This window comes from Crocodylus porosus, unplaced genomic scaffold (genome assembly GCF_001723895.1).
Source record: "Crocodylus porosus isolate Cpor-Errol unplaced genomic scaffold, CroPor_comp1, whole genome shotgun sequence".
NCBI lineage: Eukaryota > Metazoa > Chordata > Crocodylia > Crocodylidae > Crocodylus > Crocodylus porosus.
The window spans coordinates 124,790,508-124,816,136 of record NW_017728943.1 but is presented as its reverse complement, the minus strand read 5'-3'; the positions used below and the strand labels follow the sequence as shown (position 1 = coordinate 124,816,136).

The 25,629-nt window shown below is 40.6% G+C and overlaps 1 protein-coding gene across 3 annotated transcripts in view; it reads left to right on the top strand.

Annotated features, from left to right (window-relative positions):
- The window catches only part of UTRN (utrophin), a 541,506-nt gene that overhangs the window by 113,212 nt on the left and 402,665 nt on the right, over positions 1 to 25,629 (top strand). For all 3 annotated transcript variants that reach the window (XM_019550130.1, XM_019550131.1, XM_019550129.1), the window contains exons 4-13: positions 477 to 554; positions 7,208 to 7,300; positions 8,211 to 8,383; positions 10,291 to 10,406; positions 11,636 to 11,796; positions 14,701 to 14,904; positions 16,050 to 16,231; positions 17,240 to 17,390; positions 19,765 to 19,884; positions 20,942 to 21,043. In XM_019550130.1, coding sequence (XP_019405675.1) covers positions 477 to 554; positions 7,208 to 7,300; positions 8,211 to 8,383; positions 10,291 to 10,406; positions 11,636 to 11,796; positions 14,701 to 14,904; positions 16,050 to 16,231; positions 17,240 to 17,390; positions 19,765 to 19,884; positions 20,942 to 21,043 — 1,380 coding nt within the window. The remainder of the gene's footprint in view (positions 1 to 476; positions 555 to 7,207; positions 7,301 to 8,210; positions 8,384 to 10,290; positions 10,407 to 11,635; positions 11,797 to 14,700; positions 14,905 to 16,049; positions 16,232 to 17,239; positions 17,391 to 19,764; positions 19,885 to 20,941; positions 21,044 to 25,629) is intronic.

Here is a 25,629-nt window from a genome sequence, read left to right as displayed (position 1 = left end):
CCTCTTTGCAAGGCCAGGCATTTGAGGGTAGGAGGTTGTTCAAGCAAGGATAAGACAAGCCTGAGCCTGTGCTTATCTGCTTACATTACTTGCTTACCTCCTCACACCTTGCTCATCTCTTCATACCTCATGGGTTCCTTGGCATCCTGGTTGAAAGTCACTGAGATTACTGATACAGAATTTCACAGCACACTAAAATTACGAATTCTGGGGTTATATAGGAAAAAACTGAAATGTTCTGAATTTGAGACTTGATTTGACATACTGTATTCTTTGTATTTCATGTACTGACTGCTACTTATTTTCAAAGTTACTTAGTCAAAATTCCTGCAGGCTCTGTGGTTGATGTTTGCCTTATCTTAGTTTCGCTTTAAAAAGTCCTGAGAGAAAAATGAAGACAAATTTCCTACTGTTTGTTTTACTGTTTATTTTGTTTTGAACTAGTAAGTATTTTGACATGAACTTCTTATTTTTAGCCCAAAGAACGTGGTTCCACCAGAGTACATGCCCTAAATAATGTCAACAGGGTATTGCAAGTTTTACATCAGAACAACGTAAGTTTATAATTCATAATATCTTTTTGCCCTGTTTCATTTACTTCTTTGTAAAATAGGTTCAGATTGCAGAGAATATAGCTTTTGTAACAGAACAAATAACAGTGTTGTCAGGAATTGAAATTAAAAGCAGTGTATATATGGCTAGTGTTTTCATCTTCACTTATCTGTTTTGTGAAATAATCCAATGCAAACATAATATTACAAAAATAAATGGTTTGGGCTGATAGTTATGTGGTTAGAAATTAACTGTGGATATCTTTTTCTTGCTGCTGTCTAAATTATGCTTTGTATGTTCACTAGTCAAATGATTATTTACAAGCCAGTCACTCCTGCTTCTAATCTATTTATGATATCAGAACGTTATTATTACTTTGTTCTAGTCTCTTAGATGGTCCCAGTATTATGGTATCTGAGTGCTACTTCATTAGCTTTTGGCTTTCTCGGAAATCTCTCTAATGCTGTGTATAAATGTTCAGTTCTAATGGAGGAAAATTTCCACTGCTAGGAATGATTCTGAACATCTGTAATACTTTATCTCCCCTGCTCTTTGTGCTTTGCATGGGCTGCTTTAGTTCTCCTTTTTCCAGGGGGACTGGAGTAGCAGGGCAAAGCCCCCTGCCTGCTTCTTACACTGGGGACTTGGCTCTTCAGTGCCTGGGAGCCAAGTGGACTGAGTTTTGCAGCAAAGCCCCCACCTGCTCCATACTCCTTGGACTCCACTGTTAGGAGCAGGCTGGGGCTTTGCTCTGCTGCTGCTGGGAGAAGCTCTCTGAGCCTAGTTCCCTACCAGCTAATCCTCCCCTCCTGTTTATCATTTCTACCCCACCATTGGTCAGATGAGTTGCAGGGGTGGTGATTTAAAAGCCAGTGCAGATCCAGGCTTGGGGAAACTTTCCCCAGCCTATTTCCTTCCCATCCTGCTTCCTCTTGCCTTCCATGCAGTTGAGTGCTGGGAGTGGGATGGGGAGGACTAGCAACTGGCCCCTGCCCACCTGTGACACTAGTAACTCTGGCATGAGAAGCAGGCAGGGAGCAGCTGCTGTCTGCTTCTTTCAACCCCTGTTGGGCCTTGGTGTATGCGCCTTGTGCCTTTCCTAGAGTGGTGACCTTGGTCTTGGGAAGGCATGGGAGCCTTCCCCTGCCCCCCCAGTTTCATTGCTTCTGATCCCTAAGAGAAGTTAACGTGGGGTAAAGTGCACAGGCCTCTCCTGGGAGAAACTCTACTGGTAGTGATTTAACCTTAGCGGTTCTAGGGCTGTTTTTCTTTTCAAGTCACCATTGCTCCAGGAGAAAAAGCTTCAGTGTCTCCACACATGTGATTTTTGTCTTCTGTCAGGAGAATGGAGATTGATTGATACTATCTGGCCTTAAACTCCATGAATATGTACCCGGGGTGGTACACGGCTGGTACCCCCTCACATCCCTTCAATTGGTTAGCGGGAATGAGTGTGCTGTGGGAGCTTGACTACCTAGCTTAGGTCAGCTCACCTCCCTCCCCTATGGAGCAGAGCAGAGATGATGGACACCCAGTAAGTTTTAACTACTTACAGATTTAATTTACAGTGCAGTGTCAATAAACCTTATTGAACATGTACATACATCTGTGAACTATTTACAGATTTACATCTACAGAGACAGTGAACCATATTAAAACATATACACTGGCAATAACAACTGGGTATGGCCAACAAAGCCTCTTTATCAGCATAGGCCTTGACCGCCAGTGGTCTCCCGGTTAGTGTACAGCCCCTACCTCCAGGCAGCAGGTAAGGGAACAAGCAACAGCAAAACACAGGTTAAACAATATGTTAGCAGATGTAACCTGGCAGGGATAGAACAATAGTCTGAGCATACATAAATGAGATTACCTCAACACATAAAGATAACAAACACGTGAAAATAAAATACTGAATGAAGAGTGCTCTAGCAGACCCTTAAACAATTGACCCACTAGCAGGCAAAACGTGGCTGTTCATGGGTGTTTCATAGCACCATATTAAAGTCACAAATTTACAACAAAAGACACCGTTTACAGCCCACTCCACAATATAGGAGTGATGACAATCTTAAAAAGTTACTTAATGAAACAGACAGTGGTACAGCAATTGTGCCAAAAAGGAAAGAATAATGCAAGGATGCAAAACAGGTTACTGTATAGAAACACCCTCACCACAACTAGTCTACTTGACTAGATGGATTCAGCAACCAGGAAGCTGGGATCCTTCTTACCCTATGGAAGTTTTGCTGCTTGATTGGTGGTCTGCTCTGTGACTGCATCTGGAGTGCAGCACACACAACAAAATATGAGATCATAATCTGAGAGCATCTGCTGTAAAAATTCACACCTTGGCAGACCAATCTGTAGTCATGGTTTCAGTTTGCAAGCAATTGGCTTTTATACCATGGTGTCTAGATGGATAAATAGTTAATTTTGTCAAAAGAAGACGTACCATGTATGCAGAAATTGTTAAGGAAATGACATTTTGAATCTGTATGTTCCTCATGGGCCTGATCTGAAACCCTTTCTCCAATCCACAGGAGTTTTTCTGTGGAGTGGAGAAAGACGTATCCAAAGTCTTTTGGAACATCTCAAACCTCTAAATCTTCAACACTTGATCAAAATATAAGTTGCAGATTTAAGAAAAAGAATAATTTTCTGCCATGTTTGATGATTTTCTGCATAATAGTGAAATCCACTTATAGTAAACAATGATTTATTTCCTACCCTTTGCCTCTTCCCTTGTCCCCTAGAACAGCTTTACGATAAGCATATAATCAAAACTGTTGTTTTGGACATGCCACTGAAATAATTTGGGGTTAGCAGTCCACTCAAGTATGCTTCCCTCCAGGGCATACTTCACACCATGCAGATGGTTTCCATGATGATTGAATGATGTGTTGAAACTGCTATGTAATATGGAGTACTTTCCCTCCTTTTTGCACTGATGGGCTAAAATCATGTTTCTAGGAAGTGACTTAAAGTAAGTAAGGAAGGATTATTTTTTCTGGTCCTACCCGCTGTAAACATTGATTACTTTATGGAAAGATATGAGTCTTTCTAGCCTAAAATTTATTTTATTTTATGAAATGGAATCGATTGAATTAAATTACTGAGTGACTTATTGGTTCTTCCTTGGGCTACTGTCTTGGAAATGTACAGGTAGTTTTAGCTAGCTGGAGACAGGGGAAGTTCCTGGACGTGATTTACACTTGATGTTCAGCAATATTAGGCAGTGTTTATTAAGATAAAGTATGAAGATGTGCCATTTGAATGTGATTTCTTTTCTGTTATCTGGGAGTTTAGGGGCCATAAAACATGGATAACTTCTGAAAGATTTGTAATAAGCACTTAAAAAAATTCTTAGGACCAGGTGTGAGTATAAGGACCTAATTTTTTTCAGTGATTCTTTTTTCATGACTTGTGTCCACTTAAGCAGGCAAAGTCATTTTAGTTTAATAAAAACCCTACATGAAGCTGGTATGATTTTCGAATGTAGTTTTTGGGTTATGTGGCATGCCTCAGCCTTGGATGTAGGTGGGTGTGCCTTTGAGAGATACTCCTGGAGTGCTTTTGCACCTTCAGGGTTGCCCTTTTGCCTTGAACCCCCTCTGCTGTCTGTCTCTTTGACCTTTGAGAGCCAGCTGAGATACGCAAGGTATCAGTTCCTTGGCCCATGGCACCTTGGGCTTGCCAGTTCTTAGCAGAGGGAATTTTCCCAACTAGAAGAATGGCATGCTCATCCATGCATACACTCAGAAAAGAGAGATCTTTTCATTCTTAGAAGAGGCTTACCAGTATTGTCAAATGCTCTGGAATTATGCTTATCATTTAGAATTAAGTGGATTAAAAAGATAACAAAAAGATTTATTAAAAAACAAACAAACAGCCAAGAACAAAGATAAGAAATCAGTAACTGTATGCTGAGATACAGAGAGATAAGAATAAACAAAAGGAAATATCAGAACAATAGCCTGTTCTTACCCTGTCCCTTAAATCTAAAGATGCAGTTCCTAGTCAGTTCTCCAAGTTGGAAAGCAGCTCCTGCATTTCCTATCAGCTTGCTTTACTCAATCCCTGGCTGAGGGCCAGAAGCCTTCCTAGTACTCAGGAAGACTAGAGACAAGGTGTAATAGTTTTTTATCTGACCAGTTACAAATTCTTGGGTTTTTGGGGAGCCCACATGCTACTTGTAACTTCTTGGAAACCCCTGCCCCTCAGAGTCATGTTTACCAGACTAAAAGTTTTCTTGACTTAATTAAGATGAAGAGAGTATGTGCTTCTTTTCAGAAATGGAGAACAGTTATCCAGAATCCCTAAGGTGCTGTTTTTTGCTTACTTTCTTCCATAGTTAGAAATGTTCTTCCTGTTCAGAGATGTTGCATGTTAGGGTTTCTCCTTATAAAATCGAAATGACTCATTGTCTGGAAGGGCATCTTTTTGATGCTTCTGTCAGATGTTAATTCTAAGAATTACTTCACTCATTTAGGATTTCAGCTTCTTGTAGGTGCCAAAGAAACTCAGTTTATCACTTAAAAGTCATTATCACATTCTGGCCCTATTATAACATAGAAGAAATATGTGCTAAATCAAATGCCACAATGCATATAAACATAAGGATGATAAGGCTAAATACAGCTTGACATTCATTATGTGTATGTGGAGACTACACATGCTGTATCAGTCAGGCAAACTCAAGATACCATGCAAGGTTCATGACAGGTTGGATACAGGATTTAGGGTGGGTATAGAGACAATTTCTGTTTTGGGGTCTTTGGATCCTTCCTCCTCCATTCATGTTCGCCATATAATTATTTCATTAGAATACTCTTGGTCAGCGATCACCAGTCTTTTGCAAGTGGTGGGCTGGGTGGTTTTGGGAGCAGACCAAAGGCAGGAGGGGCTTTCCCTGTGCCAGGGCCAGACATGCAGGAGCTGTACTCATGCCACCACACTTCTCCTAGCCCTCTGCTCCTGGCTGCAGCATGGACATGCTTGGAAGCTGCAGAGCCTCAGCATAGCTTCCAAGTGGCTGGAAGCTGCACCTGTCATAGCTGGGGAGGGGAGCGACAGCAGCCTAGACACAGCTCCCCATGGACTGGAGGCTTTGCCTGTGCTGCAGTGAGGGAGTGGAAGGGCTGGGGGAAGTGGCAGTGGTGCAGACACAGCTCCCACGTGAGTGGCCCTGGCACAGATGCAGGCAAAGTCTTCTGCTACTATGACATGCTGCCAAAACCACCTGGCTCTCATTGGACCAGAGCTGAGAGGGCAGGGAGAAGCACCAGTGGTGCAGGCACAGCTGGAAGTTGCCTGGCACTGATGCACGGGAACCGACAAAGCCCTTCAGCTCCATGGGCCAGATTCAGTGAATATGGGAAATATTTCAGTCCATATGCTTTGCCTTCTGTACCTCAAATCAACCCTTTCTGATTTCTTGTTAAGCCATCAATTGATATAGATAATGGACTGATTAACTGATAATGCCTAAGCAAATTTTTCTTTTAATTCTGCTTTTTGATCTGTGGCAGTTTGCTCTCTGCCTTGGTTTATTTGATTTCCTTAAAAAAACAGTGGCTCATCTGATCTAGGTCTGATGCGACTCCAAAGCCCAATTTATGGATATCAGTGCATTTGTTATTCTTTATTAGTTTTGTACTAAAAGGGAAGCAGGAGTGGAATTGTTTTTGGAAACTTTTGTTTCATAGTGCATAGCAGAAATGAAGAAATGTTTCCTCCCCCCTCTAAAGCTTCTGTAAATATTGAGGCAGCAGAAGCACTGGCATTTCAAGCAAAAAGCAGAGAAGTCCTTAAATGAATGAGGGCATTTAAATGAACACACGCAAAAAATCCACAACCTACCAGCAATTGTTATCTTCTTCCCCTACCTCCACTAAGATAATAATATGCCTGTATGTATATTTTGCTGTTTTGAGCACTTAATTCAACTTCTTCATTAGTGCAAATGGTACCCACACCGAATCCCATTTTCTATTGTATGCACAGCTACCACACACAGAAATGTGTCCTATGAAGATGCCTGGGTCCATCTGAAAGAGACAGAGTTGTTTTGTTTTGTTTTGTTTTTTGTGGGGGGGGGAGGTAGGAGGATTGTGTTACTGATGTGACCTGATGAAGAACAGTTTGCATTTGGAAGCTTGTCCAACTGTATTCTAGCTATGCAGTTGGTCCAATAAAAGACAGATCCTTGCCTTTTCCAGAGCTTTTTATTTACTTATTTATAATGATTATGACATTTTCATGCTTCTATATTTCCTGGTAGTATTTAGGAACTAGACTGATGTTTTACAAGATAAGAAGAAATAGTTTTGCTTAACATGCCCGCCAATTGTGTGTTTCATGTTCAGTTAGCCTGAGTATCATCATGACTTTGCAACTTGCTTGCCAATGCATCTCTTTATGCTGGAGGGCAGGATTGAACCTTTGCTACACAACATATCCTGTTTTGTTTTTAGTTGCCTTCAGAACAAATTTGCCTGGGCTTTTCTCTGCAGAAATTTCTGATTGTTTATTTTTACTAAAGGAGCAAGAGTCAGACAACTTGTTAGGGACTGGTTGGTTAGCTATAAAAATGGGAGGAAGCCTGAATCGTTGATAAATGGAGTTTAACACAACATTGATTTAACATCTCCAGGTGGAGTTGGTGAATATAGGAGGAACTGACATTGTGGATGGAAATCACAAACTAACACTTGGATTACTCTGGAGCATTATCTTGCACTGGCAGGTGAGGCGGGGGGGTTTTCGCAAGAAGTTCTTCTTTCTAGGAACTGTGTATGATTTCTTGAGATTCTTGCAAGCCTGTCTTTGTTCTCTAGCATGAAAAACATGGCTTTTGTTTTTGGTTTATAAATAAAAGTAATTCAGAGTTTAATTTCTGTCCCCTTTTATTGGCTGAATCCCACAATTTATTTTTTGATTATTGATGCAGTTATGATCAGTCAGTCAGATCAGCTTGTAGTGCTCATATTGCATAGAAACATTTAAAATCAAGACTAATCCATTTTATTTTTGTTCATTTCCCAGAATTCTAGTTTGCAGGTGTTTTAATGGACTTGAGTCTCAGGCTGTACCTGGGCCTTGAATTCTAGTCTTGCACAAAGGTACCTTCACTGATTTCAGTGGAGTTATCTCCTTCCTTACACTAGCATGGAGAAGGAGAATTGGAGGCATTGGCTGTGGCTTGGGCTTGATAGAGAACTCAAGAAAATTCTCTTAGCGCAATCTTGATTGGCTTTACTGTAAACATAAGAGTGTATCAGGAAAAATGTTTGGTGCTGGAGCTGAAGGGGAGAAGGGGGCAGAGCCCTATGCATGCCATGCTAGCTGACAACTCTAGGCAGCACTGAGGAGGCTCTTCTATTTTAGATGAGATGCAAACCATTTCATTTTTACTCAGGTCCATTTCTGCTGTCTCAATAGCTCGTAATCAGGATGAGGCAAAGAGGGTTTGAACATCTTCACATTCTGAAGTTCACCTTCAGCAGGTATAGGCCATAACTTGACCAGTTTTATTCTCCAAACAGTATTATGGACTCTATTACTAATTTGTGCAATTACTTGCTGCCTAAGAGGGAACAAAATCAAGCAGTTGATATTTCTTTAAATGCTAACAGTTACCTATTTTCTTTTTACAGGTGAAGGATGTCATGAAGGACATCATGTCAGACTTGCAGCAGACAAACAGTGAGAAAATCCTGTTGAGCTGGGTTCGACAGTCCACAAGGCCTTACAGTCAGGTCAATGTTCTCAACTTTACCACGAGCTGGACAGATGGACTTGCCTTCAACGCTGTGATCCACAGACACAAGTAAGCGAAAATTGTTAGGACATCATTGAGCTATACAAACAAGCAGCTTTCAGCCTTTTCATCCTGGAGCATTCAACAGCTTTTAGTCTGTATATTCATTGTTTTTCTCATGGTAACAATAACAATGGAGGGAAATTTGCCAGTGCAGATCTTACTTTTGGGGGTCTAAGCCAAGTCTATAGCGTAACTTCCACCCCCACCAAAAAAACAAAAAAATAATCTTGAAATGGTTTTAAATCCCACTTGACAATCATTAGACAGAACATAAGATAGAATGGACCTCAACAAAGTTTTGTTGGCTGTGTGGCCACTTTATTTCTGTCCTCCAAAACGAAAACACTTGGAAGAAAGTTTCTAATACTGCTCATTATTTGCAACATTTCTTCAGTGTGTAGAAAAAGAATAGCTTTGAAACAAATGAAACACTTTCAGTTTTGAATGCTTGTCATTTAAAAGAAAATGTTTTATTCTCACAATAGCACTCTTATTGGTGAACAGGAGATCAAAGGATAAAATAATACTTTGTGTGTCAGTAGTGAGCTGATGGTTTATTTCCTTGCCTCATTCTATAAAGAGCTCTTGAAACTTTGCAGGGCAGCGAGCACATATTCTTTGTGTTTTTGGAGGGATTTTTGGTGGCATTATTCATACCTGTCTGTTTAAAGAAATAAGTTTATTTATAGGAGATTTCAGGTTTGGTCAGTCCAGGATAATTTTGTGTGTAGAGTAATTTTTTTTTTTTTTTAATTCTAGATTATAATTTATTATTTTAACAGTTAGCACTCGGGAAGCCTGAATAAACAGCTGGTCAGTGCTAAGTGCTTTCCAGATGCATAGCACTGTCAGGGGGCTTAAAATGTAGTCTGCTCTATACCACAAAGGCATGGGATGTACCTTATACCAGCATAGGAGTTTCTTTTGTTTGTTTTTTAACTTGGTGTAGTTACTTCCTGAATGACTTAAGCCGCACTGAAATTCATTGTGTATAGCTGTGTTGATTATAAGTATGTAATATGTTGTAATGTGTACCTGGCTTGAAAGACAAATGATGAATATAAAGATTGCGAAAGGATGCTGAAGAGATGGAGCTAACAAATTTGTGTGCAATTTATAGTTAATCAGGAGCAGTAATCACAGCTTCTCAGATGCCTAATGGGTGCTGTTGATTTTTTCTAATATATCATTTCAATATTTTTCTTCACTTAATCTCATTTCACTTCACAGAACCATTTTAAAGTAATTTCTTATACTTTTGTTTAAATTCTTTAACTATTTTGGGCCATTATCAAAATTTTGATACTTTCATTTAATGGGTTTTAGAACATTAAACCTTTCCCCATTCCTTTTAGCTTCTTAATAATTTTGTTCCTCACCTCTGATTTCATTCCAGTTAGTACAATTAAAGCAATATTTCTTCATTTCCTAGTAGTTTTTGCAGCTCAACCCCTGAAATACTGTTCAAATCTTAGAACATAAAATCTGGGTGTCATATATTGACTAGAAACAGAAGCAAAACTGGCTTGTTTTTATTTTGTTACCCAAAATACATGTTAAGCAGTAACGCTAAAAAATATACCTTTGAGTAATATAAATTCTTAGGAAAAAAGAAAAGCTTTTTAAGCTAATGGTGGCTACAGTTAATGCAGTTGAATTCTGTCGTACTTGTATACTTCATTTTTTAGCAGTGGATGGGGCAACTGTAGCATTTGTAAAGAAAGTGATTTGAATCTGTCAAGAATTTTCTTTGTATTAACTTGCAAATATCTTTCTAATCTTACAATTCTGGGTTTTATCTGTATTTAGTAAAAACACTGTAGCATTCACTGATACATATGAAATTTATATTTTCCCCTTGTTTGATTTTCTTTTATTTAAAAAAAAAAAAATATTTTTAATATATTTTTCAGACCTGAACTCTTCAGTTGGGATAGAGTTACCAAGATGTCTCCAGTTGAACGACTGGAACATGTGTTCAGCATAGCCAAAAAACACCTGGGAATAGAAAAACTGTTAGATCCTGAAGGTACTGCATGCTTGTTTGCAGTTGATTTAAAATTTAACTTTTGAGCTAAGTGTTTAAAAAACGGGTAACATTTAATAGTTAGCCTGTCCCTTTCACTCGCTATTGCATATATCTGTACTTTAAAGGCTCCCATGCTACAGCAGCCTTTTGCCAGGACATGTGCCAGAGTGTGCAAACCGGCTGTGGTTCTGGGCTGGAAGTCTCAATCCCCACCCCCCCCAGTTTCATAGTTTCATAGTTTCTAGGGTCGGAAGGGACCTGAGCAGATCATCTAGTCCGACCCCCTGCCATTGCAGGAAAGAATACTGGGGGCAAATGGCCCCAGCAAGATGTTCATCTAACCTCCTCTTAAACACCCTCAGGGTAGGAGCCTGTACCACTTCTCTTGGAAGCTGGTTCCAGTTGCAGGCACTCACCCTTGTTGCAGATTCCTGAGTGTGAGGCAAGCACAGACTTAGTGGAGCAGCAGGCTTCACAGCAAAGTGGGACACTCTGAAGGGAATGGGTGACCCAGTACAGCTTTGTGCCATTGATTCCTCCCCGCTCTGCTCTTCTGCCCCTGGTTGGGACCTCTTTGGATCTGGCCCTTGGGTTGTAGATTGCTGACCCTTGCTCTATTATATGTCTAGCCACTAAGTTTCCATGATTCCTTTTAAAATTTCCTGTTGGAAATTCAGTCTCCTATAGGTACATTTTATATAGTCCTTCCCAGACTTAACTGGTGTTTAATACTACCTTCTTGAAAAGGAGTTTTGAAGTACGAGCTGGAATTTTCATCTGCTCAATTGTACTGATCAGCATATCACACCCAAAACTTTTTCTTATGTGATCTGCAAATATCCAGTGCTATAACACAGCTACAGGGATGGAGTTTGTTTTAAATGCTTGTACATACAAGAATGAAACTCAGAATAGCTGTTCCATTTTTCCCTTTGAGTTCCTTAAGGGATTGTCCATATAGGGATAAGGAATTGATCCTGAATAGCTATGCCTGATTAACTATGGTGCACTTGTTCTCACGTATGATTACTCTGTTCTAGAATAAATATGCACATGCAAATAGACTTCATATTCTACCTTAATACAAATTGTTTATATTAAAAGAGACACATTTTATTTGTATGTCAATGGAAAGAGTTCACAGTTTTTAGGAGGTGGTCTAGAAAAGCAGTATTGTTTGATTATTTTTTTTTTCCTCCCTCTTCCCATTTTAAAATTTTCTATCTTAGACATTGCTGTACAGCTTCCTGATAAAAAATCAATCATCATGTATTTGACCTCTTTGTTTGAGGTCCTTCCTAAACAAGTTACTATGGAAGATATCCGAGAGGTAGAGACTCTTCCAAGGAGATACAAACAGGAATGTGAAGGAGAATTTAATATACAGCAGGTATGTTTATATCCATACAAGTGTGGAAGGCTGGTGACTATAATTTTAAATCAGTTTTCAAGTTCCCTATGTCTTTTTGCAATGTACGGATAACCCTTCTGCCCTGGGCAAAATCTGTGGGAGATTACTCAAATCACACCTTTACCACCCTCTTCCAGGTTCTGTCTTCCATTTTCACTTTAGCATTAACTTTCCTACAAGAAGTGGAAAGGGAAAGGTAATTATACGCATTGGAAAGCTAGGTGTTTTGTGTCCTGCTCCTGTCCCTCTTTCTCATATTTTGATGGGTTGGAAAAAGTAGACTAAGAGCATATATAGAATTCCATATTTAGGCTGTCTTTTTTCTTTGGTTCTCCCCTTTTCAAGTGGCTATACCACTAGGCTGTCAGACATCAGACCAGAAAGAGACACAACGCCTGATTCTGGTGATATAGCTTCAAGTAGATGCAGTAACAGTTTTCTAAATTGTTACTACATTATGACAAGACGTTGTTTCCTTTCTTTCAAATGTTTAGATTTCTTTTTTTGATATGTCAGTGAGTTTTGTTTAAGGAAGACTGAAAGGAAGCCCTCCATCCCCAAATTGGGGGAGTTTTCTTTGTTGTCTCTGGATAAAGAGAGCGAGCACATCTGTCTCTTATCAAGAGAATCACGTTATTGGAAAGCTAAACATAAGTTTAACTAGAATTCAGATTGGGCAATGGAAATTCAGAAACATACTCATGAGTGGGAGAATGTGTATAGGCTGGATCCCAGGAACTCTGAGCTCTTCTTCAGTTGTTCCAACAGCTCAGGTCCATGATTTCCAACTACCCCAACTTTATAATTGTATATATGCAGTTATTAATGACATACATCCAGCTGATTGGGTATATGTTAATGAAAGGGGTTGGTCATGAAGATCCTCTTCTAAGCTAAGTGTAAAATTTATGATAAATACTTAACAACTGTTTAATTAGGTTGGCCCCTGATGTTACCAATTTGGTTTGGACTCTTGACAATGAGTGCTATTCCTTATGGTAATAGGTTTTGCTTTGTTTGCACGACTATAGTTAAACCCTTAAGTCGGTGCTTTCTTGTTTACGTCAGCAAAAACATGGAATCTGGCTTTGCAAGCTGGTCCGTCTAAAAGGGGTACCCAAAGTCCGTTTCAACTTTTATATAACAGAGGATTTATACAAGATAGAGGCACTTATGCCAGTGCCTCTAAGTGTTCCTTATGAAGACAACTAAGGAAGCTTTTCTTACTCAAGATGTCCTCTAGACCCTGTTTTTCTGTTATTGCCTTTGCCCTTGAAACAGTTGAATATGACAGTTGATTTTTCTAGTTCAGGGAGGCTCAACCTCTGGCTTGTGGGCCAGATCCAGCCGACGGTGCCATGTCAGCTGGCCAGCAGGTCTCCCGATGGGTCTAAAAAATTGTTGGCAGGGGAGTGGTTGCACTGCTCCCCTGTTGCCAAATCTTTGGGTTTTGCACACTGGATCTGGCACCTGATCCCAGTGCTCAAAACTGGGCAGGGCCCAGTCCTAGTGTGCGGGGCTGAGAGGGGGTGATGCTGCCCCCTACCCTGGGGCCCAATCCTGGAGTGCAGGAGGCAGGCAGGGGCACTGATGGCCCCTCTGAACACAGTTCCAACACAGTGGTAGCAGAAGGGGGTGGTGTCAAACCCCTGGGACCCAATCCCAGGGTGAGAGAGCTGGGCAGGGGTGGTACCAGCCCCCTCAGACTCAATCTCTGTGTGGGGCGGGAGGTGGTGCCAGGCCTCCAGAATCCAGTCCCAGCATGTGGGGCAGGCAGGGGCTAGTGTCAGGCCCCAGGGCCAATCTGGCCTGTAGTCAGGCCCCATGTCACTCTTCTGGCCTGTGTGGGCAAAAGGTTGAACACAAGCTTGGTGCAGGGGGCTGGACCCAATGAACTTCCAAGGTCCCTAATGGCCTTACAATCTGTATAAGTGTGTTAGTCCAGTGGTGCTCAACTTTTTTATGTGGTGGGCTGGATGGGCAGTGCCCAGTCCCCCTGCAGGCTGGATCTGACTGGTGGACCCAATCTGACTCCTGGGGCAGGCATGGTGGGCCCCATCTTGCTGTACAGAGAAGACCGGAGGATAGCCCAGCCATGATCCAGCTGTAAGGGGGAAAGGGGCTTGGCCTGTCCCCAGCTGGGCCCTGCAAGGAGAAGAGGGGGACTGACCCAGCCCCAGTCCAGTCCCAGGGGTGGAGGGGTGTGGCTCAGCCCTCAGGGAAGAAGAGGATGTAGTCCAGCCCTGAACCAGCCATAGTGGGGAAAGGGACATGGGAAGAAAAGGGCATGGCTTGGCCCCAACCTGGCCAGGCAGGAGGTGCAGTCCAACCCTCGGGGGGGAGGTTGGGAGGAGAAGGTGGTCTGACCCTACAGGGGAAAAGAGGAATGGCCTAGGCCCCCCAGCCTAAGTGGAGGGAAGGGGGCATGGTCCAGACCCATGGGAGTTGAGGAGGAGAAGGGGTATGGGGTGGCTCCAAACCAGCTGTGCAGGGGGTAGAGGGTATGTATGGCTTGGCCCCAATGTGGCTAGGTAGGGGGGAAGATCATGACCCAGCTCCATCCCACCGTGCGGACCTTGGGAATTTGGCAGTGGAGAGGGGTAGTAGTATTAATTGCTGCTGCTCCCCTGCCACCAAATTTCCTGACCCACGGGGAGCACTTCAGGCTGTATTTTTCTTGCAGGTCAGAGGTTGAGCACCCCTGGTCTATGCTACGAAATATCCAGTTATCAGGTTGTAATACATTAGAAGTTGACATATTGGACATTTGTCACATCATTTGAATAGAGCCAAGGATCTCTGACATTACATGTTGCCAATTATAAAACCAGAGAACTCTTCTTGGTATTTCTGAGACGTCACTTTCTTTTTTTTCCTGTGTAGAATGTAATGCCAGAGGACGAGCATGGCGATTCTAGAGCAGAAACCCCTAGCACTGTGACAGAGGTAGATATGGACTTGGATAGCTACCAAATAGCTCTGGAAGAGGTCCTTACGTGGTTGCTTTCAGCTGAGGATACATTTCATGAGCTGGAGGACATAACTGATGATGTTGAAGAGGTCAAGGAACAGTTTGGTACTCATGAAGTAAGTTTCTTTGCTGGCAGTTCTTCTGTTTGATTTGTCATTCTTGCTAAAAATATGTACCGCTTGTCATGGCCCCAGCATTAGGGCAGGGTAGCTTTGGGGCCAGGAACCATGGAAAGTCTAAATCCATGGGCCAGCTGGCTCCTTGGCTGCTTAGTTGGTGGAGCCTACGGAGACATTTGGTTTTGGAATCTGGCCATTTTGGGGCTTCTCAGTTCTAGGCTATGGGCTCTCCTCAGGGAACATTTAGGTCCTCACCTTGGAGGCTCTCAGGGCTTCCAGATGGGAGCCAGGAACCTCTTCTGTGGAGCCAGGAACCTAGAAATCCTGGGAGTGCACTCCCAGGTTCATGAGTCTGGGGAAGCACCTGTATTTGTAAACTTATGAGGAAAACATGTTTTGAATCTGAACAAAATCCTATTGCAAAGTGTCCATATGTCCTGCCATTCTGAAAGTCCAAATTGTGACCAAGACTACCACTGATAATGGTTGTATTGCATTATTAAGACGTATGACCTTGAGTTGTGCATGGTTGTGTACTGAACTGTGCCCTTTATTCTTTTTTAAAACAATGGAGTAACTGGTTGTTAGAATGTTCATTTCAGCATGCAGCATGTACTCATTCTTTATCAGGGTGCATGGTGGGGATTTTATAAACTTTGCAGTGGGTTATGGGGTAGATCCAATGAATAATGGTGATTTTATATCGATTGGGGAGTAGGCCCTATGTAGACTTTCAACTTTTTTATTAACTAAAATAAAAATTATATTTTCAATGTTAAAATATATATTTGCTTCTCTGGAGTGGACTTTGAATTTTGTTTAAATGTCTTTTTTCCTACTGATATATTTCTAGTAAAAGTTCTCAGTGTGTATATTTAAAGGTTGCCTTCTGAACAGCAGCCATTTTTCTGAGGCCAAGTCTGTTTTAATTCCTCAGTTATCTCCTTGTTTTACTGAAACATTCTTGGGAAGTTTTCTCATGTAGAAAGAAATGGACCTGCTGGTGTTTGTGTATCTGATGATGGCAGCTTATTTTGCACCGTAGTGGTTTAAACATTATCAGTTTATTAAGATTAAAAATTCATAAATTCCAGATGATAGCTCAGCAGTCATGATGATGCGGCTGGTTGTACCTTTTACAGGCTTTTATGATGGAGCTGACTGCACACCAGAGCAGTGTGGGTAGTGTTTTGCAGGCTGGGAACCAATTAATAGCCCAGGGCAACTTATCTGAAGAAGAGGAGAATGAAATCCAGGAACAGATGGCTCTGCTTAACTCTCGGTGGGAGGCTCTCAGAGTGGAGAGCATGGACAGGCAGTCCCGGTGAGCCACACCCTTCAAATACTACTTGAAAATTAGTTCATGGGACTACTTAGGGTGTTTATACATGTGCTCCAGGGGAAGTGGGGGAGGGAGGTGCTTTAATTAGAGTGGCTCCAAGAGCTGCTGTAATTTAAGTGCTCAGATCATTGCATGCATTAGTGTCCCTGCAGCGAAAAATGGCAGTGGGGGTGCTCTAACTAAAGCTCATTGAATGAGCTTTAGTTAAAGCACCCTCGTCACCACCTCGGGGACTTTGATACATGTGACACTGGAGTCTGCTGGAGCATAGTAATTACCATGCATCATGTCAGTTAATCATGCTGTAATTACAGCATGTTGGAGCAGCCTCAATGCATGTGTATAGGTGCCCATAGTTATCACATGGGCAGTTGTTTTGTATCCTGCTTTATTTTCTGAATAAACTTTTTTTGTGATAGCACAAACTGGGCAGATTTAATATCTAGAAAATGCGCATTTTCATAAAACTTCTTGGTAAGATTAAAAAAGAAATCTCTATTTTATGAAATTGTAATGTGTTATTCACTGCTGGTATGTAGTACTTGCACAGATCTTAATTTCTTAAATCAATTTAAGTTTTAAATGTTAAACCTTTAATGAATGTGATGAGAAATGTGCTTTATTTTGATGACTGTTTGCAGGATATTTTTCTTAGTGCTTTATTACACTTTGAACTGCATGGTAAGGGAGAAACAGGATTTCATAGCAACTCTTGGTGATATCCTTCTCAGGCGGGAATTAGTAATGCAAAAAACAAACTTTAATAAATTGCTAGAGAATTTTGTATTTGCAGTGGAAGAGTCAACAAAGACACTTTATATATATTTATATTTTAGTTTAGAATTAAATGCTGCAGTGTTTATTTAGAAATACTTAAGGGGCTCATGGCCAGGCATATTTCTTTTTTATTCAAAGCTAGATTTTTATTCTTTCCTTGGAAAAGCCCTTTGGGAATCGGTCTGCTTTTGTTTTCTTTTCTTCTATGTGCAGCCTGCATGATGTATTGATGGAACTGCAGAAGAAGCAATTGCAGCAGTTGTCTGACTGGTTGACTGTCACAGAAGAACGCATTCAAAAGATGGAGTCTGAGCCCTCAGCTGAAGATTTAGAGTTGCTTCAAAAGCAGATGGAAGAACATAAAGTAAATGCCTTTCTGTATTGTACATCATGAGGGGAAAAACGTAAGGTCTAATAACAAAAATACTCAGCTGTGGCAGCAACTTCAAGGTCTTCTTTTCTGAGGCAGGGTTTAGACCTCAGTCCACCGAGGAAGTATTTTTTGATGGCCTTGATGTGAAAGTGGATAGTGACAAGGAGGAGGGAAACCAGATCCATCAGAAAGCACTTTGTTAGCTGTATCATAGCACCTCTACTGGTAGTGGCCTATCTTCCTTTCATGCAGTGAACATGTTGGCTGCCAGGTGGGGAGGGGATGAAAACATACAGATAATTTGTCCATAATGCCTTCGTTGTGGCGGTGCTCCAGTACATTGGATTCTTCGTCTCTTGACCACCTGTGCCTTCCAAGTCCAATTCCTTGCTATTGCGTGTTGCCTTTTCATATTTACAGATAACAGTAAGGTCTGAAAAAATTGCATTTTTATTTCCGCAAGGTCTGCGTTATACTACGTAGTTTCAGTCTTCCTCCATGTGTCGCTTCCCTGTAGTGGCTGAACTCCTTTGTTCTGTTGGGACAGTAAATCCTACCCTGTAAGTGAGAAAAGGCCACCAGAGTGGAGCTGACAGAAACTATATGTAGATGTCTGTTTTCTGCCAACAGCTGCGGCCTCTTTAATGGTTGGTGCCTCTTAGAAGGGCAGGGACTGCACCTTGGCATAGCTGCTGTCAAGAGTTGTGTGACTTTGGCAGTACCTGTGAAGTCTGCACATGCACAGCAGCTTCTCTGTGGTGGTGGCGGCTGTGTGTCAGTAGCAGTTCTCTTGGCAGAAGGCTTGCAAGGTAGAGACAGGCTTGAAGCCAGCTTTCTGGAGCTGAGCCTGGCCTGCTGACCTGTATGTGCTTATAACGGCAAGAGGGCTTTTAGATGCTCATTGCTCTTCCAGCTTTGATCGCTTTGATCAGTGTTGAGAAGAACATTCATCTGGTGGTGGCACAGCTTGTGAACTTTTTTGCCATTATGGATGTATCTTAAAGGCCATGAAGGTTAAAACGGTACTAAAAGGGTAGGTTTTGTCCTGGATAATTGATCAGACTTTCCACATCCTGCTCTTGCCTTGTGGTGGCTTCTTCCCTTCCTTTGCCAAGTGGCGGCATTTCATTTGACCTTCATGCATATGGTCATATGAAAATGATACAGGGTTTTGTGGGATTAAAGGTGCTGTTGAAAATGTAAAACAGCAGGCATTTATCTTGCAGAGGTACTTGAAGTGTTATTTTGTAACCTTTTATCTTATTCAGGGGTTGTCTGAATAATCCCCACTGTTTATGGAAGCAACTTGGTTTTACATTTTATGATTTAGAGATTTATTTATCCCTTCCGACCCCCAAAAATCTATCTCAGTAGATCGACTCTGACCCCTTGCCCTGACCAGGAAAGTGTGTTGGGGTCAGATGACCCCAGCTAGGTGTTTGTCCAGTCTCATCTTAAAGACCCTCAAGGTAGGGGAGAGCACCATGATGATCTGATATGGACAGCAGTACAATGACAGATAATATTAGCGCTGAAACTAACAGTGTAGCTGGTATGAGCAGTAAAACTGAGAGTCTGCCCAAGATGGGTAGTGTGCAGTGTCTTTCTGACTGGATATCTGTGGGGATTTCAGAAGGCTAGCTCTGTTTGTCCTATATGAGTAGCTGCCCACGTTAATCGTGTACATTTTAAATGATGGGGATTATAGTTCCATTTACAATCTTATAATTTGTAGTTACAGTAACTATAAGCTACTGCTAGCTAACAGGGCTCTCTGTTTTTTGCAGTTGCTGTGTAGTCTCTTGGGAATGATCTCTGAACATAATATGCCATGTCATTTAATGCATCCAGATAGTTGTCATTATTGTTCCCTCATAACCTATTAAAAGACGAGAGTGTTTGCTAATTTAGTCTGCTGTTGGTCTCCAAAATTTGATACTTTGTTATCTATAGTAGAATATTTTTATAGAAGCTCTAAGCATATATATAAAATTATAGGTTCAGAAAGACAACGGGTTAATGGACTAAATATGTGAATTTTCAGACATCATTTTTTATACTTTGGTATGCCAGTGGCGATTTTTTTTTTTTTAATGAAGGCTAACAGAGCAACACATATTGGAGATTTTGATTAAGCTATAAAACACCTGCTCATATTTTTAAATATTTGAAAATAGATTTTAGGTCCATTGAACTCTCCAGCATCATATAGTTGTATTTGTTTAAATTTTGAAATGACTCTTGTTGGTACATTGTTTAATGTTGAAGCTTAAGCAATTTGCCACACAATTGTTTATATTACTGTGGTTAGAAAGGCTGATTCCCCTAACTGTTCAATTTCTATAACCATTGATCTTGTTTCTAGGAGCTGCAGAATGACCTTGAGACAGAACAAGTTAAAGTAAACTCTCTAACCCACATGGTGGTGATTGTTGATGAAAATAGTGGTGAGAGTACCACAGCTGTCTTGGAAGAACAACTGCAGGTAAATGTACTGTATGCTTTCTAGTATATGCAGTGGTAAGTTGTTTGCTACCTCAGTCCAATAGTTACAATAATTTAATTTTGAAGCTGTTCTAAATAAATACCACTTAATTGTTAATCAACCTAATTCATATTTTTTCTCCTCTTGTAATTTGTCTGTGTATTTTGACACCTGTGGTTTGATAGCATGTTTCATGTATTTAATGTAAGATATTAAATCCAAGTGTGGAAAGATATTTTTTCTGAAGAACTTGGCTGGCAAACCTAGGAACAGAGAATGAATTTATCATCTGCTGAGTACAAACATGACACCCCATCAGTTTAAAAAATAGACCCATTTATATTTTGTAAACTAATTTTTAAATCTGTTATTTATGAAAGATTGCACATCAACATAACACTAGCAATATCAATAATAATATCAACATAAAGAATTATTAAAATTACCAAGAGTAAAATGTATAAATGTATATAAAGCAGTTAGGAGCCCAAGCCCTTTTACAGATGATAATTATTAACAATCAGTGCAAATCAAGTGACATGCACCTTTTGAAAAATGTTTACTGTTGGCAGTTTCATTTGTGGAACTCTGCAAACCCAGTGGACTTATGTAGTGGGCTTTTATTAAGCCTTTTGTATAAATAATTTTAATTGAGATGTTAAATGTGATGAAAAATTATTTTAAAGTCGTTACTGTGGTATATATTTTCAAAGCAATTACTATGATATTTTTCAAATGACCTACAATAAGTAGATTCTACCTTGGCATAAAATAGGATGTATTTAAGGGTGTGACTTAAGCAATGACTGAGTGACATATGTAAGTTTGCTCTTGTTGAAGAGAAATTTGTTTTACTTACTCCTGGAGGAAAAGGGGCCAAAACTGAGTCCCATCCTTGTGCTTTATGTAAAGCAAGAGGAGCAATTTTAGGTTTGGATGATAATATCTTAGAAAGTAGCATTATAATTTAGAGAAAGTAATTTATGATTTGAATATCTTGCTTTTTGTAAGGTTCCTAGTGGGCTTTTAACTCTTTATAAATGTCTTGCTGCTCTAGAGACTTGGTGAGCGCTGGACAGCGGTTTGCCGTTGGACTGAAGAACGTTGGAACAAGCTGCGAGAGATTAAACTACTGTGGCAGGAACTCTTGGAAGAGCAGGTTAGTAACTGTGCAAAACTTAGAATCACACGCATAATTGTAACTACTCATTTATTCTTAACAAATAATTTGACAAATAAACTGAATTAAATCACTTTTGTCTGGGACTCACGTATACCTACATAGAAATAATATGAGTTGTGTGAGGACAGGCAGATCTAAAATTAATCCAGTAAAAAAAGGACGGTCCTCCCCTGTTGTGTGAGGACAGTGAAGATCTAAATTCAATCCAGTAAAAAAGGATTCTGAGATTTCATATCTGGTACTTAAGGACTATTAAGGAACTGAAGAACTGAGCAAAAAGCTGTGCTCTGTGACAGAGAAACCTGAAGAGCCACTGATTTTCAGCAAGCCTTGATAGGTGGGGGTTTCTTTGGGAGCAAAGTGGAATTTGTCCTCTAGTGGAGAGGATTAGACTGGACTGGAGCCCAGTGAAATAGTGCAGGGCTGGCTCCATTACTGAAGTCTTGAAGCACTGTGTCCTGCCACGGTTAGTAATATTTTGTGCTGTGAGTGTTTTTTACCAGTTGTATTTTTTTTAAAAACTCCTTTGTTCGTTTTTAAATTTTGACAGTGTATTTCATTGTTTTTATATTGTTAATTTGAATAATCCTTACTCCTTTGTTCATAATAAAACTCCTGTGCATTCCTTGAATATAATATAGAAGTAGGGATATCAAAGCACAATAACAAGCATCTCATCTTTTATGATCAATATTTGAGCTGTATAACCCGTGTAAGTTTCTACTGTCATTAGGCTGTCATTAGCTAACAATGTACATTTATATTATGTTGAGTCAGTTCAAGAATTTGCAATAGATTTGTTTTGAATCTGTCCATACACCCCTAAAATAGCAAAACATTTTTAATTGTTTTAAGGCCAGTGAAGAAGGGAGTGAAGTCAAAGTTGTTGTTTATTGACCGTGACAATAAAGCAAGTGAATTCCTAAGTAATTGGTGGCCTGATAGTTCTAGAAGGTTTCCCAAGTGTGCTGTAAATGCTGCCAACATTGACAAGTGTGCTTCATTTTGCAGTCTATTAATCATGGCTAATTTCTTTAAAAATCTTAATGTAAAATAAAATGGTCAGTCTGATGTATTGAGGTACGTGCCAGTCTTTTCCGCATCTGTGAGCATCTGAATTCTTGGTTGAGAGCTCATGGTTATTCTGTAGTGCTCTTAAGATCCAATGCTTTGACTTCAGTATGATGACATTACATGTTATTTATATTTGTTTTTATGTATGCAAAGATAAAATAAAACTATTTGGGTTCTGTGGCCATCAGAAGCCAAAGAATGGTACTTACGTTATTAGTAGCAAAATGCGTACCTGAGGTTTTGACAAAAGTATTTATTTTCGTAGATGTATTTCAGTTGTATCTAGACACCCAGACTGCGTCCACACAAACGTGGATGTTTGGTTCCCTGGGGACAAGTAGTGGTGGCACACCTTGCGCCGCCACTACTTGTCACTGGGGAACACCCATGCCATGCATGCTTTGGTGTACGGCAAGTTACCCTTGGGTGGTGTAGGGGAGGCTGGGGCCACTAGGCTTACCTGGGGTCCTTGGGGCCTCCTGGGGCTGCTGCAGCAGCAGCAGTTCTGTGCAGAGCCTGGCCAGCAGCCGCAACATAGTTCTGGGCGGCCCAGCTCCGTTTTTGAGCGGTACGTACTGCTGGTGTGTGTGCTGCTCCGTGGCTTTTTCCTGCAGGTTTTTTATTGCTTGTTTTTTGTTTGGTTGGGTTTTTTTTTGACCTCTGGGTATCCCAAAAAACCCACGGGGGGGAAAAAAAACGAGCAGTGCATGCACAGGCAGTGCTCCCTTACAACACGGAGAACATCTAACTGTGCGGTATGTGGCACTGCAGATGTGCTTGTGTTGCCACATACCACACAGCTGTGCTCGTCTGGATGTGGCCTCAGAAGTTAGCATGACTCTACCCTGAATTTGTAACACATTTTAGCGAGCAGTCTATCAAATCCCACTTATTTGTAAATACGTGTTTTCATGTAAACTTGTAAAATTATATATCCCATAATTTTATAGTGGTGTATTCATTTAGTTAGGACTCATCTTTAACCAGAAAATGAGGACAGATTATTTAGCTAATGAAGATAGGTGTCTGGCTCATAATAAATATGTACATAATGTGTGCGTGACCGAAAGACTGAAGAATTTTTGTGGGGTCTTTCTTTTCCTGTGTAAAAAGAAGATAATAGCGATGGAAATGTTGTTTTTTACTTGTCATTTTATTGTAGGAACTAAGTAGCTCAAAGTATTGTTTGTGTTTTGATGATCTGAGCAAATACTCACTCACTCACTCACTCACTCGAATTTGAATCGTACATTTGCTATTGCCAAGCTCTCACATAAGCAACCTTGTCAGCTAGAAACTCCAAGATAACTGGAAATACTGTGTTTACAACCAATTTAAAATTCTCTCAGAATACGTGCATAACCAAAAAAAATATTTTAAAGCATTCAGCTGCTGTCATTTTCCTATTTCACCCATGAAATGGAAGGATGAGTACAGAGATTCATTAGCCTTTTGTGGCTGCCTAAAGCATCTTTGGAAGTCAGACAACGAAGTCATCATAATTCTTACCACTCAGGAAACAAATTCCTCATTCAGTGCCATATATTTCTTAGCACTATAATAATTATTTTTGAGTTTCATAAAGAGGGTTATCTCTGATGGCCAAGTTAGCAGAGATTAATTGAAGGGCTTTTTAACTTATCTGTTCAGTATAAAATGCGCTGGCTGGAACATTAGCTTGATTTTCTAATGCGTATGTGGTGGTATAGCTTTGTTAATTCAGGCCTTCTGGAATTTCCATCACTTACATTTTGCTGTCTGTACATTTATGTATTCGGTTTATACAGGAAGTGAAAAGTACTAGGGCTGTGCAAAGCTTCAGTCGCTGATTCGATTTGGAGGAGATTCAGCCCGATTCAGTGGCCAAATCTCCGAATCCAAATCTAATTAGAAGACCCATTAATCTCTCCAGTTCGGAGAGATTTGACTATTCAGTCATAGACACAGCTTTATATGTTTTTTCCACATACCTCAAGTTAGCAGGAGGCTCGTGAACACTGAGATGCTGGGGTGGATGGAACATCCCATGGGAGTTTGGGGGGGTTCCCCTGTGCGCTTGGTGGTGGATCGAGAAGTGGACTGGAAGCACTTTCGGTCCATTTCCGGGTCCACCGCCAAACACACACAGGGTGCCCCCTCGTGCTCCTGTGGGATGGTCCAATCTACCCTACCATCTAAGCATTCACGAGCCGCTCCTGATACCTCGAGGTGTGTAGAAAAAACATTTAAAGGTGTGTCTATGGCCGAATAGCTGATTCTCCAAATAAGAATTGAATCTTCAGATTCAGATTTGGGCCAATAGAATTGGGATAGTGATCCGCATTAGCAAATCAAATCACTGTCCCCTGAATTGGGCTGAAATTGAATTGAAAACAGCCCGCTTCGCATACCCCTAAAAAAAAATACATTACAGTTTAAGTGTTGCTATACTCAGTCCTAGGCCAGTGGCAGGACTGAATCTGGTGGTCATTTTAAAATGTGGTGTCTGTAAACTGCAAGTTTTGTCTGCAAAAGCAGATATATCTCAGTGGTTACCCTGGGGTCCCTGGAGAGTTAATTGACTATTGGGGCCTGGAGAATTAGGGCCTTGGTAATTTGCTTTTGTTTTCTTTTTTTTTGGGGGGGGGGTTGGTCTTTTCTTTTTTGGTTCCAGCTGTTAAGGTTCATTGAAAGAAGATTGTAACATATTATACACTTGATAATATCACTTTTTCTTTCAAGTCCACTGCTGTAGCTGCCACAGGGGTAGTATGTGGTCCCTAAGAGGAAAGGCAGTTGTCTGGACAATTTAGATATGACAGTTTTACTGTAAACACATGGCCCACAATGTGAAAAATGTTAAGGAAATTCCTGATTTGTACTACTCAAAAGCAGGATTTTTCATCTTTTTTAAACAGTATGGGTTTCTATCTCCAGTGGTTTGTGAAGTGTTGCCTGCTAAAATTGTCATAGTTGAGTTAGGAATAGACAAACTGGTAATGGTAATGATTTAATGGCATTTTCGATATATGTGAGCTGCAAGTCTGACCTATTAGCTGCGAAGGCTAGAAGAGATGCACACCATTACCTGCACATATTCTGAAAGCACACTGTTTGGAAACTCTAGTCCTGAATCAATGATGAGAAGTGGGGGGGAGGCTAGAAGTGAAACTCAAAGTTTCATTTTTCCAATTATAAAAATTCTCATTGAAATAAAGTCATGTTGTAAAGCAATAATTGAAATACTTCATTTTGAAAACATTGAAACCAAACTGTCAGACTTGTAGAGAAACTTTAGGCTCTTTTTTCAATTGGAACATTGGGCCAAACTTGGCATGAATTCCTGAAGCATTGAAGCTGACCTGAATGTATTTTTCAGGGGAAAAAAATGACTGGAAATTATTTCAGAGGGTTCTAGTTCAGTATTATCCCAATATACATAGTAAGTATGCCTGTTAATGTCGACTGAAATTTGGTACATGTAAGGGTTGTGGTGCCATTTTGATCTT